The following is a 15,009-nucleotide window of genomic DNA, read 5'->3' on the forward strand; positions in this document are numbered from 1 at the left end:
TGATGTGAAAAGACATGCAGTATTTTAATAAGGAACTTTTAAAAAAGGAAATATACACAGCAACAACACTGCACTTTAGAATGTCTAGCTTTGGCAAAAATAGATTGAATGACATTGGGAGCAATGGTATATTCTTCTCACTTGTTCTGAAGCATACCAGGCTGGCAGCATTTCCCTTAAGGTGCCAAGCTCAGTTTCTCAGGCAGTGACCCTCAAAGATGCTTTCTGATTTGGAGGAAACCAATTAATAATTGTCAAATGTCTGGTCTCTTAACATTTCCTGGCAGAGGTTAAAATGTATGGGTTGAGTTGAGGGAGCTTCCATTCACCTCTGACCATGTGATAGCTAATGTGGAAGTGCTGGCTGGTGATAGAAGTGGAGCAGTATTCCATTCATCTGCAAGACACACTCTACTTTGATAACTACAAGAAACCGCAAAATAACATTTTCTGAAAAAGCCCCTATGAAGGACGATGATGTTCAATTTACATCAAGAAAAAAACAAACAACCTTTTAAAGTCCTACTTAAAAAATATACTGAAGATTTTTAAATGTTTCTCTATTTGTGAATTCTGCACTTAATAAAATGTAGAATGGTATTTAGTGGAAGAATTGTCATTCTGGGCTATTCAATACATTTTTCCATCTTTGTTTATTGCACTTTCTCCTTTCATACCAGAAGTTGACTGTCCCCCCCCCCCCCGACCATACACAACTTTAAAGGGAAGCACAGGGTGGGGCAACATCATCCAGTAGAAAGCTTTATTATTTTGGGGCTGCAAGCAATGTTTAACAATAGCATTCACAAAAATGACAAATGGTTTTTGAAATATTAAATTGAAAACATCTGCTAAGTTGAATTTTAAATGAGTTTGTTTTTAGTGAGCTGGTGAGTGAACAACCCAGTAATCATCTATTCTAGATTTCATTTTTCTGAACACCTGATGGGATCACATGGGAAGTGGGCACTTAAGTTTATAAAATAGTAGTGCAGAAGATATATTTTGTGCTTTTAAGTGTATAAAAGGGCACTTTTGGCTAATAATGTACTTTCCAAAGTTAAATGATGATTTTAGCAATTAAAACTTATGGGATTGTGCAGCTTTAAGTCAATAACTCAGCATCTTAGGATAATGGAGATGCTGATCATCATTATCTAGTCATGCAAATATACCACGATAAACAATGTAGCTATTCTTCATACCTGGAGGAACCCCTGAGGAGATGGTGGATGAGGAGGTCTGTCCCTGTCCTTTAGATGTCATGGCTGCTACCTCAATGGTATATGTAGTGAGAGCAGTCAGTCCAGTTACACGGTAGTTCAGCGTTACATTAGGCAGGTAGTGTGTCACGCGTGTGTTAGTGCGATTGTACTCCTCCCAGGAAATGCGGTAACCTAGACAGAAACAGACAGCACAGACGTTTGAGTTATTTGTTAATAATGCTTCATGACTGACTGCAAAAGAAAGGGATTCATTCAATTATTTTGAGGATTGGAATTTCAAATATGCTGTTGAATATATAGGCATTTTCTGACAACTTTTTTTTCTGGCAAGAATAAGAAAGGCTTAACAAGTCAATCCTGGCATAATCTCTTCAAGGCTACAATTGGCTTTCTTTACCAAAGTAAAACAATTGCAACTGCAACTATATTCACAGAATGATCTGGGAGAATAATGTTTCTATAGGGCTGTACTTTTCTTTAATTCTGCTTTATAAGTGAGATTTAGCATTGCTAATTTACAGGACTAAATAACGATTCACATTCAGGGCCAAAAACTCATTTAACCAGACCCTCTGTGGTGAATCAAACAGATTAACCTCACGTTCGTTTGGAAAATCTGGTAACTCAAAATGACATCAGTCAAAGCTGTCAAAAAGGAAAACAATCGGCTTCAAAAAGCAGCTCCAGCAGAACGATAAAAACCTACAAAAGGATCTTAAAACGTGTGAAAGAGATTGTCGCCTAGAAATTGGGTTTTGGCTTAGCCAGGGCTTTAGCGCCGGAAATTAGTGCCGGCGCTAAGTCCCCTGCGCGCGCCAAAAATTCAGTGGCGCCGCGCCCAAACGGCTGCCGGCGCTACTGAAGGGTCTTAGCGCCTGGAAAAGGGCGCTAACTGCCGTTTCGCGCCGCAATTCCGGCGCTGCGGCACCCGATGCGGTGCGGCAGGCTGGGGAAGTGCAGGCCTCCTCCTTCCGTTAAGGAGGAGCTGCCTGCACCCGGCCGCGGCCCGCGCAAATCTGCTTAAAAATGAGCCCGGCACCTCGGACAAGTGCCGGGCTTGCATCTGTTCCGGGGGGGTGGGGGAGAGAAGTCCGGGGAGGGAGCTGCGGGCAGGCGGCCGGCGGGAAAGCGGCCGGCCGCCGCGGGGCCTTTAATGCGCCGGCGCTAACTGCAGTAAGGCACCTCTGACAAAACGCTGGTTGCGGCTGCCACGGGCGAGGCGGCCGCAACTCAATTTCGGAGTTCGGGCGGGTTACCACGGCAACCGGGACGCTGCGCACACCGATGATGTCATCGGTGCCGGCGCAGCGCTACCGGAGCAACGCCGATTTAGGGCCCCAGGGAATTTCACTACTGGCCATAACTCCGGCGCAAGGCCCTCTAGCGCCTCAAATGAGGCGCTAAGGCTACTGAATTTTCAGCCGTGTAAACCTGAGCCGCTGCTGTGTTGAAATCGTGTGATATCTCTCTAAAAACACAGTGGGGTCATTGACCAAGTCTTGTTTGTTACACTCTGTTTGTTTCGCTTAGTAACGAACCCTTAGGTGGGTTAGAAAGAGCAAATTATTTTGTGATTTAAAAAATATATTTGAAAAAATGTTATGCAACAGCAAAATGTACATATCTGAAAGCTACGGCGATTGAAATGGCTATCCCGTGTAAGTACTGTATTAATTTCATCAGCCTGACTTGTACCTAAACAAGTCCACCAGTTAGCCTCCTCTAAAATCAATAAACATGACGCAGGCTTCTTGTTTGTTTGTTCCAGTTAGTATAATTTAATCCACCTTGTCTACCAATGTACCAAGGAAACACTCCAAAAGTCCTGCTGTTCGCTCTACTGTGATATGCCCATGAAGAAGGGGCCAGGACAAAAAACTTCCATTTAGATTACAGAAAGTTATTCTAAAATATGATTTTAGGCACAATATTACCAATCTGCAGAAAGTCTGACCTGTGAGAATTCCATTCTTTTCATGTGGCTCTCTCCAGCTGACTTTCAGAGAGGTGTCCAGGATCTCTGTGAAACTGAGATGTCCGATCGGACCAGGGTCTGAGGAAAGAATAATGTGATTATGTTAGGGCACCTGCTCCAGCAGTGGGCCTTTGGCATAGCGGTAGCATCCCCGCCGCTGGGCCAGAAGGCGTAGGGTTTCAAACCCCGCTCCAGACAGTCCCGGCAAGTGGAGTCGGAGCTCCGGCTCTAAATTCTGGGTTGACATCCAGCGGGATACTTGCGTCCGTGGGTGTGGGTGGCCCCCCCCTTCGTATGGGTTGTGGGAGCCCGTAAAACCCTCCCGCCATAGGACTAACTACCCTAATGGCTAGTACGAAGATGGTTACGGTCACGGAAGGAGCGTTAATCGCGGCCAGAAATCCTTCCACCACTTCATACAGTTCCCCAAAGGGAACAGTGTGAAGACACGTACGACGACGACCTGCTCCAGCAGTCACCACAATGTGTAACGGGTTCTTTTCTGTTTGGACCCTCAAATGTGGAAAGTCACAATGGACAGGGGGAGCGCAGTGAAAGCACAGATATTTATAGCTGGGACACTAACATAGTGGAGCGCTGTACAATTTGATCACAACTTCCTTGGATTTGTATTCTACTGTTTTAGCTATGCAGTTCAACATTCTGTTGCTTTTGTTCTTTTGAGGTTTAACCTTGTCTGCGGTTTGTTGATTGCATGCTCTGTATTGGCTGGAGATGTTGAGTCTACCCCTTTCAACGTCATCCTTAGCTATTTCAACACCACTCATCAAATATGCACGTTGCCCACTTTTGCTTTCTATGCACAATGCTCTACCCCTTTCTGCATTCAATTAAATTTACCATTGTTTGGCCACTCACATATTTGTTAAGCTCATTCTGTAGTTTCTGGGTTACCTCCTTAAATTCCACTGTCGCTCCTAATTTAGTTTAACTAATTTGCATTGAGATTCAGAATCCAAGTCAAATTAGAAAAAGTAATGGTCCCAACACTGAGCTCCGTGGCACTCCCCCATCCCTGATATTAACTCTCCAATCTTTGTCTTCAGTTTCTTATCCATGCCTAAGTTTTGTCCTGAATCCCCAAAGCTTTGAGCTTAATTAGTAATTAATAACCTTTCGTGTTGAACTTTATCAAATACGGTTTAGAAATCTAAGCACACAATATTGTAGGGCTTTACTTGGGCTCTCACATTTTCAAAGAAATCAAGGAGGTTGGTCAGGCAGGATATTCCCCGTCTAAAGCAGTGCTGGTTGCTGTTTAGTAGATTGTTGTTGTACAGATAATCCTCAAATTTATTCCTGATAATTGATTTACGTGGAATTGAAGTAATACCAATGGATCTGTAGTTGCCGTAGTCTGGTTTGTCACCTTTTTGGATATTAGCGCCACATGAACCATTTCCAATCTACTGGTACTTTTCCAATGTCCAATGATCCTCATAGTGATTGTCAGTGTCTCACAAATCTCCTCACTAATCTCAGCATTCTGAGATAAATACCATCTAACCTGGGGATTTATTTACTTTAAACCCTTTCAGCTCATCAAGTTGCCTCTGGTTACTCGTCCAAGTGGTAATTCTTCACTTGTAATTGTCAGCAGGCTATTCAATTGTGAGTGGTATTACAGCTGATCCCAATCCTGCCCACATACATGTCCAGGAATCGGAAAGCTGTCTGATTTTTATGGCTGAAACATTTGAGTTTGTTAAGGCAAAATGACGGTGTTCTGTGTTGCAGCAACAACATGGAAGACCATAGAACTGTGCTGGTGCTGATTCAATCCCTCATTCCACTGAATTCCCAATCTCACCTGCCCAGCACTAGCAGGCATTGAGCAGAAGCCAGGAGTCTCCTTGCAAGAAAGTGGGATCGGGGTAGGTTAAATCAGACAGGGAGCTTCAACTGGGCTGCTCTTGTGTTCCTCCTGGCTGCTGGCTAAGAGCAACATTGTTGATGGTTTGAGAGCAGGAAATCCATTCCACCCTCCAGTACATAATAACTGTGCAAATTGGGTAGGGAGGGAAACTTATTAAAATGGCACAAATGTCTTTTTAAACCACATAACAGCCTTTAGTGTTGGAAATATTGGAAACTGTGGCAATAGTTACAATAAATTGACACAGGAGATCAGGGTTTATCTATATAATGAAGTTTTGCATCTGTATGGCAAACATATCTCTGGGGCATAAAAGGTCTAAACAGCAAACAGTTTACTGCCTGCAATTGTTTGAATTACTTGCTACATTAAAAAAATATAATATATTTAGTACACTTTACAAATCAATGAGGTCCTCACTCCAATTAATGACATTTTTGTCTGATTGGGCTGGATTTTACCAGCCCTGAGGAGGCGGGTTTGGAGGCAGGACTACTGGGAAAGTCAAAAAGAATGGGAGTGGGTCCCGAACCCGCTCCCAACCTGCCTCCAACCAATCTTCCCGGGAGTCGGGTCCCCGATTTGCGCAAGGACCCGACTCCTAGCGGAGGGAAGAGGATTATAACCACTTAACTGCCGGTTAACAGGTAATTAACAGGCAGTTAAGAGGCTTTTCCCCATTTTGAGACTTCTGCTGTGGGCTTCCTGATGCCGGGGAACCCCGCCAGGGTAAGTGAGGCGTGCTGTGGGTCTGTTGTACTGTTGGTGTATAGATGACAGCTGCAGAACTGGTGTGAAGGATGCAATTGGACACTGGTGAGTATCAGAGGTAAGGAAATGTTGGGAAAGTCATTTTTAATGTGTTTAGATTTTTCTGTAGGTGACAAGCTTTGAAGTGTTTGTGTGGCCTCACCTCAATGGGAGAAGTGACAGATCGCTTCTGTACCCTCACCTGCAGCTGCCATCTGTTTCATCCTAAGGAGAGAGTCATTGGAGAGCCTGGGTGCAAGGGCTCACCTGTGTACATTGATTGTCAGTGTTTGACAGCACCTCAATGCTGTCAAACACTGTCAAATCATCTGTCAAAAATTTATGGTTCATGTGCCTTTAAGAAAACCGGCAGATGAAGCGTCATCAACTGACACCATCTGACACCAGCTTTCCCTAATTGGCCAGCAAGCCCGCAGGGCTGGCTTAACAAGGCCAATCAGGGGAAAATAGCGTCTGTGCGTCAGATGTCGCTGGGGGTGAGACTAGAACCCGGAAGGCAGCAGTCCCACCCCCAAACTCGTCTCAGTGAGTAAAATCCAGCCCAAGGATTTAGAACCTCAATTCCTCAGTTTTAAACCCATCCATTTTGTCCATGAGCAACACCAAGGGTGATCAGCTAGTGTATTATACAGATCTGGAAGGACTCATGGTGCTGAGAAGATACTTACAATCTTCATGTGTGCGCAGAAGGTGGGCTGGACTCCTGGGGCCATCGCCTGGTGTGGTGAAACACAGCACGGAGGTGTAATATTCTGCAAACTTCTTCAGGCCTCGGATGTAACCAACGTGGACCATATCCTGGAAATTTGGCCGGACTGTCACCATGGTGAAGTCTTCAATCTGACCGGGCTCCCAAGCTAACAGCTGGAATATTAATAAAAATATTGGGGGGTGGGGAAGGTGGGAACTTTTATAAAGCAATGCTGTAAACCAACATATTTTCAGCAACCACAAGCTAATTTCCTGCTATTCTGTGTTTTCTTGTACCAGATTAACTGCAAGGAAAGTGCAGTCAATTTCGGTTCTTTACCAGTCAGAGAGAAAGTTAATTTTGTGTAAATTTTATTGAATACATTTATCTCTATGTTATTATTGCAAGAAAGACCATTTTAATGGGGAACTTATTTTTGTCTATTTAAGAGATACTACAGCACCTTTTCTTTATTACCAAATTCTCAAAGTGCACTCAATTTATATTTTATGAAGCTACTGTACATTTTCAATGTCATGTGTTTGTGGGAGGAAGAGCAACAGCACATCCAGGTCTCTTGTGCTGGGAGCAATGTAGGTCAAGGGGTAGAGGCAACGCGTTTGGTCTTGGTTCCTAGGGATTAATTAGGGCTGGAGAACCTTTTATAAAATAAAATTGCTGTGATCTGGCAACTTAACTCCACAGTGACTTAAGCTTCCTACAGTCATACCTATATATGTTTTCTGGACTAATGAGGATGAACAAATTTTAGTGGTGAAAACCTGTCCTCTTTGTGCAAACTGTGGAGTAACTCTTGGTCAAGACTCTTCCAGTAAATGTGAATAAGGTGGTGCGACTCCAGCATCCATTGCAAAATTAATCTGTAGGCCTGGCTGCCCTAGTGGCTTAGTCAGTAAATTGAGTGCTCGTGTACTCCTGTATTGAAGTTATATGGTTTTACATTAATAATTTGGTCAAGGCAATGGAACAGTTTGGGTTGCTGACTTCGCCATGATTGCCGGGGTGTTTTCACTGGGCTATTCAGGGGTGGGGTTACAGTGGGTCAAGAACTAATTTATCTATTTTTATCTCATCAATGATGGAGTGCCTCATTACATATGGCCTTCTGACTGGTACAGAGTCCAAAATCTCACTATAAAGAGTTACAGATAGTTTAGAGCGATGGCCTTGGAAGAATCCACTGTTCAATGCCAATCTTTGGTCACTAGTAACAGTGGAAAAGTTAAAATCCTCATATCAATAGTTTCAGTTCAGAAGCAGTATGGAATTGAATTGCTTCCTTCTTTTTGTGATTTTTCAGATACCCGAGTATGCCAAAATACCTAGTTTTACACAGCAGCAGTTAATAGGGGTGGAAAGCAACTGATTTACAGGATTCAAAGGAAACACGCATTCAAAAAGTTAATGCTCTTGGACGTTTTCCAACAGATATACTTGCCAACTGTGGTGAAAGAATTGATGAGATTTCTCACCATCTGCGTCAAAATTGCATCAGAGAGGATGAATGGAAGAGTGTAGATTCGCCTTTGATTATTTAGCTGCGCTAGGGATTAATTGAGTTCTCCACTCTGCAACTGCAAACAAGTGTGACTCACCCAGCCTACCACATATTCCATTTTGCTGAGATTCATTGGGGAGTCATTTTACACTGACTGACGAGACGTTCCAAGTAGATTTTCCATTTTACCTCATTACATTTGCTGTCATTAGCAAATGTTTGTTGTGGTTGTCCACAATCCAGATCTCAACATGATCCTGATCCTCCCTCTTCATAGAAGTTTACAGCACAGAAGGGGTTATTCGGTCCATTGTGTCTGTGCTGGCTCTCTGCTACAGCAATCCAAATCTAATTCCACTGCCCTGCTCTCTTCCCATATCCTTTGCTTCAAATACTTATCCAATTTTCCCTCAAAAGAGGCAATAATCTCTACTTCAACCACTCCCTGTGGCAAAACATTCCATGTGCCAACAACCTACCATGTAAAGGAGTTTCTCCTGACCTGTCTCCTCACTCTTTTACTAAGAATTTTAAATTGATGACTCCTCAGCGCTGACTCCCAACCAGAGAAAATAATCTTTCACTATTCATTCGATCAAAATTCTTTATAATTTAAAAAAATCTCTATTAAATCTCATTTTAGCCTTCTTTACTCCAATGGAAATAATTCCAGTATCTGAGTTCGCTCCTCATAACTAGTTATCCATCTCTCACATCATCCTGGTGAATCTACGCTGTATGTTCTCTATGAGTTTATTGTCCTATCTATAATGTGGTGCCCAAAAACTACACACAATAGTCTGCCTTTTCACCAATCTGTGGTGTACAGTCATCATTACTCCTTTATTCTTGTACTCTATTCTGCTATTTATAAAACCCAAAATTCTTTGGACCTTTTTATGGCTTTATCAATCTGCACTTTCAGGGAATTATGTATTTGAACCCCAAGAGTCTCTGCTCATATGCATCTTTCAGTGTCTTACCATTAAGTGTATGCTCCATTACTGTACTTGTTTTTCCTCCCAAAATATATTATCTCACACTTACCCACATTTTAATCGGTCATTTCTCAAAAAAAATCTCAAATTAGCACACGACTTGCCTTTAATAAACCCTTGCTGGTTGTCCTTGATTAACCCCAGTATTTTTAAATGCTTACTAATTTTATCTCAAATAATGGATTCTAAGAGTTTTCCCACAACTTACGTTAGACTAATCGGATAATAGTTATCCAGTTTGTCCTTCTCTCCCTTTTTGAACAAGGGTGTTGCGTCGGCTGCTCTCCAGTCCATAGCACAGTTGTCACATTTAAGATGGATTGAAAAATTGTGCCCAGAGCCTTTACTTATCGACCTTGAGTACTCTATTTATTTATTTCAATTCACAGAGTTTTGACTAGAAATTAAGCCTTAAGCTTTCACTTTGCCATTGAGTTCTATGAAGAAAAATATTGATTTTAGACAGTTGGATCTGAGGTTGAATCTCTAGAATTAAACCAAGAAAAACTCAACACGCCTTTCATGTGAATACAGATGGGATCACATTTTAATAAATTTTATGCAGCGGCTTACCAAATCGGCAATGTCTTTTGGTCGAAGAATGCTTGCAGCCACATGCTGTACTGCAGGCTGAGTGTGGCTACCATTAACTGAACAGTTTTCTGCAGAACGGTTAGTTGGCAAGTATTCATGGTACTGTGATTGCTTCAATAATTCAGTTTAGTGGTTTTGTGAGTTAAGTTCAGGTTTTATTGCAGTGAGACATTTCTGCATCCTTGGCTTTTAAGAATGATTTCAGGAATGCTAATGGTTCTGCTTGCTCCAGAATTCATATTAAGGTGTGGGATCTGATTGAGAATTTACAGCCCAGGTCCATCCCAGAATGATGAAGAAACAGAAATTGCAGATTCTTCACCCAAGCTCAATAGTAAAATTTGATGTGGGTAAAAAACAAAAATGCAGACATCGTTGTTGGGGAGAAGTGAGTAGTGGGGGAGGGGGAGTGTGGATTGACATGCAGTAGTACAGCACCCACAAAGAGCATGCACTGCACATTATTCCTAGTTGGAGGAAAAGCTACTCTCAATGAGGCAATAAGATCAAATGTTTTCCTCCTGTCCCTTTTTGAATTAACTCATCAAGGAATGTAACTCTTTCTATTTCAGGTACCCACTATCAGAATCAATCACTCCCAGGTCAGGTAGAACACAGCTTGATGCTGAGTAAAGTATTTGTTACATTTCCCACACCAACCATCCCGAGGCCTGTCTGAGTACCATTCTTTAGTACTGAACTGGGGGTCATTTTGCGCTGTAGATTATGCCCACTAGGCACTGGATTGAGAATGATTCAGAAATAACAGAGAAAATCTCTTTTTAAAGAAAGGAAAGAATCAAGAATGAGAAGCTTAGATGATTTTATCCCTTTTAGAGTCCAGGCACAGTCTGAGATCTGCCTGGCCGACGCGATTCAGTAACACAAAATGAAGCGCATCTATCCACTGAGGAGAGCGAAACAATGGCCCAGATATTCTGATCTCAGGCCTCCCGCGGGCGGAGGACTGTGATCTGGAAAAATCTGCGCCCTTACCTGAGGGCTCCCGGGAGGCGCACAATTCCGATGTTGGGCCTCTCCAAACTGCCAGTGCGCAGGGCCCACGTATCCCAGAGGCGCAGGTAATTCGCAGTGTCCCTGGGATCATGTGGGCCATGGGGAGCCAATCAAAGAAGGGAATCTCCCTTCATACACTTGACAGGAAGACCTGTCAAATATATGAATGGAGATCACCCCCAAAAACATAGTAAAACTTCAAATAAATTTTTTAAAAATCACGTTTTTAAAATGACTTGAAAGTACAATAAATTAACTATTTTAAACAAAACTTTAAATTTTTGAAAAAAATAATTAAAGTTTCTTACGGGGCTAAAAATAAACTTACCTTTTTTAAAAGTATTTTTAAATGATAAATCAGTGGAAAAAAATGTTTTCTTTTACTTTTTTCAACTCTTATCCTGGTAAAAGCAAGCCTTATGTCTGCTTTTACCAGGCGCAAGAATTGTAAGTATTTTCTGCGGGTGGAGGGTCTCCAAAAAGCAGAGGCCCTTCTCCAGGCAGCCGGAGGATCTGTCAAGACCATTCTTGACAGATCGGAAATGCCGTTTTCCAGCGCATGCGCAGTGCATGCCTGAAACCGGCATTTCCAATGTCCCTACGGGTGGGTACCCAGCGTGTACCCACCCGTAAGGATCGGAATATCCAGCCCAATGTGTCTTCAACTTCTACAGAATTGTAAATTTACAGAAAATATTTTGTGCTTAAAAATGTTAGTGCTGGCTGATAAAAAAAATGTTTTAGATGCTGAAGAATTCAAAATTTGTTAGTATTAGAATCTAAGGATCTAGTATGGTTACCATTGCAGGATTAGAAGAACATAAGAATTAGGAGCCTTATGGCCCCTCGAGCCTGCTCCGCCATTCAATAAGATCATGGCTGATCTTCGACCTCAACTCCACTTTCTCGCTCGATCCCCATATCCCTTGATTCCCCTAGAGTCCAAAAATCTATCGCTCTTAGCTTTGAATATACTCAACGATTCAGCATCCACAGCCCTTCGTGGTAGAGGATTCCAAATATTCACAACCTTCTGAGTGAAGAAATTCCTCCTCATCTCAGTCGTAAATGGCCAATCCCTTATTCTGAGACTATGCCCCCTAGTTCTAGACACTCCAGCCAGGGGAAACAACCTCTCAGCATCTACCCTGTCAATACCTCTCAAAATCTTATATGTTTCAATGAGATCACCACTCATTCTTCTGAACTCAAGACAGTAGGGGCCCAATCTACTCAATCTCTCCTCAATAGACAACCCTCTCATCCCAAGAATCAATCTAGTGAACCTTTATTGCACTGCCTCTAAGGCAAGTATATCCTTCCTCAGTACTCCAGGTGTGGTCTCACCAAGGCCCTGTACAATTGTAGCAAGACTTCCTTACTCTTGTACTCCAACCCCCTTGCAATAAAGGCCAATGTGCCATTTGCCTTCCTAATTGCTTGCTGTACCTGCATGCTAACTCTGGGTTTCCTGTGTGAGAACACCTAAATCTCACTGAACACCAACATTTAATAGTTTCTCACCATTTAAAAAATGTTATGATTAACTCTAGTGATCAATATGATGAAATATCAATCAAGTGGTTTGTTTCTCAAATGCTTCACATTAAAATGACTTTTCTCAACTTACTGATTTGCCTTTTCTGCAACTAAAGGCTTTCAGCGCTGACAGACATTTTCATCTCTCCAGGCCTACACCTCATTTGTTTCAAACAACGACAAATTCTTTCTCTAAGAGTTTCAGTGATGCTCTGCATTGAAGCAACAGTAACAGTGTGCCACAGAATTGTTGTGATGATGGAGCTTGTACCTTTGGTTCTCCACACAATGAATTCCCAATTTCAGGCGTGCTGCTTGTGATGAAATATTCCATTCATCACTGCCTGTGACTGTGGTCGGTTTCAGTTTCATTTCCCTTCCCCCAGTTCCGTTTCCTCACCATTGTATTGTATATTGGAATGTGTTGTGTGTAGGGCTCCGCCCATACCTGGCCCCTATGTAAGCAAGCTCAGTCTGGCCTCATATCCAGTACTGCAGCCCTCCGGATGGAAGATACCTCTCTCCACTACGTGTTACCTTCTAAGTTAATAAAAGCCTTGTTTTGTTTCGCTAACATCGAGTCTCGGAATTATTGAGGCACATCACTGCTAGAGGGAAGAAACCAAGTGGACAGTAGAGGTGTGCACACATGGCACTTGGCAAAGGGCTAGCAGCAGGCCAATTGGCTCCTCGTCTAGAGAAGGCACGTGACACTGAGACCCCAAGAAAGTGCAAGGAGAGAAAATACATCGAAGAGAGAAAATCTCACCCTCAAAAGAACTGATATATATAGACTGGTCGATCTCCCACGGCATTGCACACAAGAAGTGAGAACCAATTGTAGTCTTCAGGTGAAAGAGGGATTAGAGGGTGGGGTATACTTCAAGCTGTGCGCACAGATTCTGTCTTGTTGTACACATAATACTTTGATTTTATATCATTATTTAAAGTCAAAATAGCAAAATTTAGGGCAATTTGGGAAGCTGAAAAGTAGAGTTGGTCGGAACATTGGCATTTCTCTGCAGTACAGGCTGAGGAGCTGGACATACAAGGCTGAGGCAATATAACACTACCACTGGTGGGAGGTTACAGCATGACAAATCTTTAGAAGCAGATTCCATTATAAATGTGGACATAGGAATTTAGAATGGAAGTGCATGCATATATTACTAGTATGACTTTTAATATATTACTAGTTGATCTCCTGTGTAGTTTTCAGATGAAAAGGGGTTAGAGGCCTGGCAATATATGGACCATAATTGCAGATATAATTCAGGCCCATTTTAACATTATACTCCCATTATAAATTCCTATATGGACATTTACAATGGAAACTGCCTGTGCTGCAGCACCTTCACTGGGGAGAGGCTGTAACTATAACTTGACAATTTTACACAGGTAATTGCAATTATAAATATAGGTGTAGGAATTTATAATGGAAAAGGTCGACAGGAATTATGTGAAAATGTAACTTTAAAAAATATATTTAGATACATATATGTATTTGTAGAGTTGGAGAAAAGTAACTAAAGAACTTTGAGTTGGTAATGCTTGGGATAAACAAAATAACTTTCAAATGTTTTATCATTTTGATTTTAGGGCAGGATTGCTACAGCAGTCTAAAGGACATTGACTCCTAATTAATTGTTGTTTAGATTTTTGTTGGTACTTGGTACAGTATAGGTGCAAAAAAAAAAGTTATTTAAAGGGCTGTATTGTGTTGCAAAGGAATTTTGAAATTTCCTAAACCAGTTAATTTATGTCGAACAAGCAATAACAGTTTGTTGTAAATTTCATAATTAGATTTCTGACCAGTTTCAAACATCTGGTCTTGGTTTACATTTTTTAAAATGTTCAGCAAACAGGTCCATAGACTAATTTTCTAACCTCACATTAGCAGTAAACCATTTCAAAATAATTAGACAGGGCAAACCATGCGGACTGATTTTGTAGCTAGATTGACATCTGAGCAAATGAAAAACATGCTGAACCTTTTCACTCAAGTAGGTTTTCCTCCAATATCATATGTTTCCCCGTGGGAAAAAAAATACCATCTGTACAGCAGGGCAGCAACACCACTTCACAAGAGGGGGTTAAGTGAATTCAAACAAAAGGCAGGACAGGGTTAGAATATTACAAAATAATGACAAAAACCATTGGCTGAGCAGTCACTGTCACAGCGGCTAATGTTTCTGCCTCATTACGTTCCCAGGCAAGGAGCTAGAGTAGAGATAGTCAGATAGCATACGTCAATAACAGAGCAACTGAACTCAGTAGAAACATTTGGCAAAGAGAGACGATAACTTTGACCATTACAGGTTTTCTCACTGTTTAAATGAACATTTCTTTAGAATTAGCAACTGAAAATATTGTGAGATGGATGAGGAAGCACTGCTTGTGTTTGACTTGCCCCTTTAAGACAAGCTTTCCGGTCTGGTTTTTATTCTTGGGGTTAACTTTGCTAAATTAGAAAGGGCATTATTTTCACTAATACGTTGTAATATCATCTTTCTCTCTGCAAAGGAAAAACCTTAGATACCAGCATTATTTTAACAAATCAAAGGCTATTTACTGGTTTAAAACTTCAGACAAAAAAATTTACGGGTGACAAAGGAGCAGGTCAAAACCAAAAGTCTTGCTTATCCGTACAATCCAAAATTCCCTTTCTAAAACACATATTTCATAGCAGGTTAAAACACTTCTTCTATAATATATACCAATCTGTATAAGGATGCACAATTCCACACTGAACCAAACCAAGGAGTTAAGAATGTAGATCCCT

At 41.6% G+C, this 15,009-nt stretch overlaps 1 protein-coding gene across 7 annotated transcripts in view; it reads right to left on the minus strand.

Annotated features, from left to right (window-relative positions):
• sdk2b (sidekick cell adhesion molecule 2b) overlaps window positions 1-15,009 on the minus strand; it is a 1,061,066-nt gene that overhangs the window by 284,370 nt on the left and 761,687 nt on the right. For 4 of the 7 annotated variants that reach the window (XM_085963610.1, XM_085963611.1, XM_085963609.1 and 1 more), the window contains 4 exons: window positions 14,382-14,447; window positions 6,538-6,733; window positions 3,181-3,279; window positions 1,206-1,397 (listed from right to left, as the gene is read on the minus strand). In XM_085963610.1, coding sequence (XP_085819736.1) covers window positions 1,206-1,397; window positions 3,181-3,279; window positions 6,538-6,733; window positions 14,382-14,447 — 553 coding nt within the window. The remainder of the gene's footprint in view (window positions 1-1,205; window positions 1,398-3,180; window positions 3,280-6,537; window positions 6,734-14,381; window positions 14,448-15,009) is intronic. The other 3 variants (XM_085963616.1, XM_085963614.1, XM_085963612.1) reach the window with 1 other exon arrangement.

This window comes from Somniosus microcephalus, chromosome 21 (genome assembly GCF_052327205.1).
Source record: "Somniosus microcephalus isolate GS21.2 chromosome 21, FLI_Smic_1.0, whole genome shotgun sequence".
In the NCBI taxonomy this organism is placed as follows: domain Eukaryota; kingdom Metazoa; phylum Chordata; class Chondrichthyes; order Squaliformes; family Somniosidae; genus Somniosus; species Somniosus microcephalus.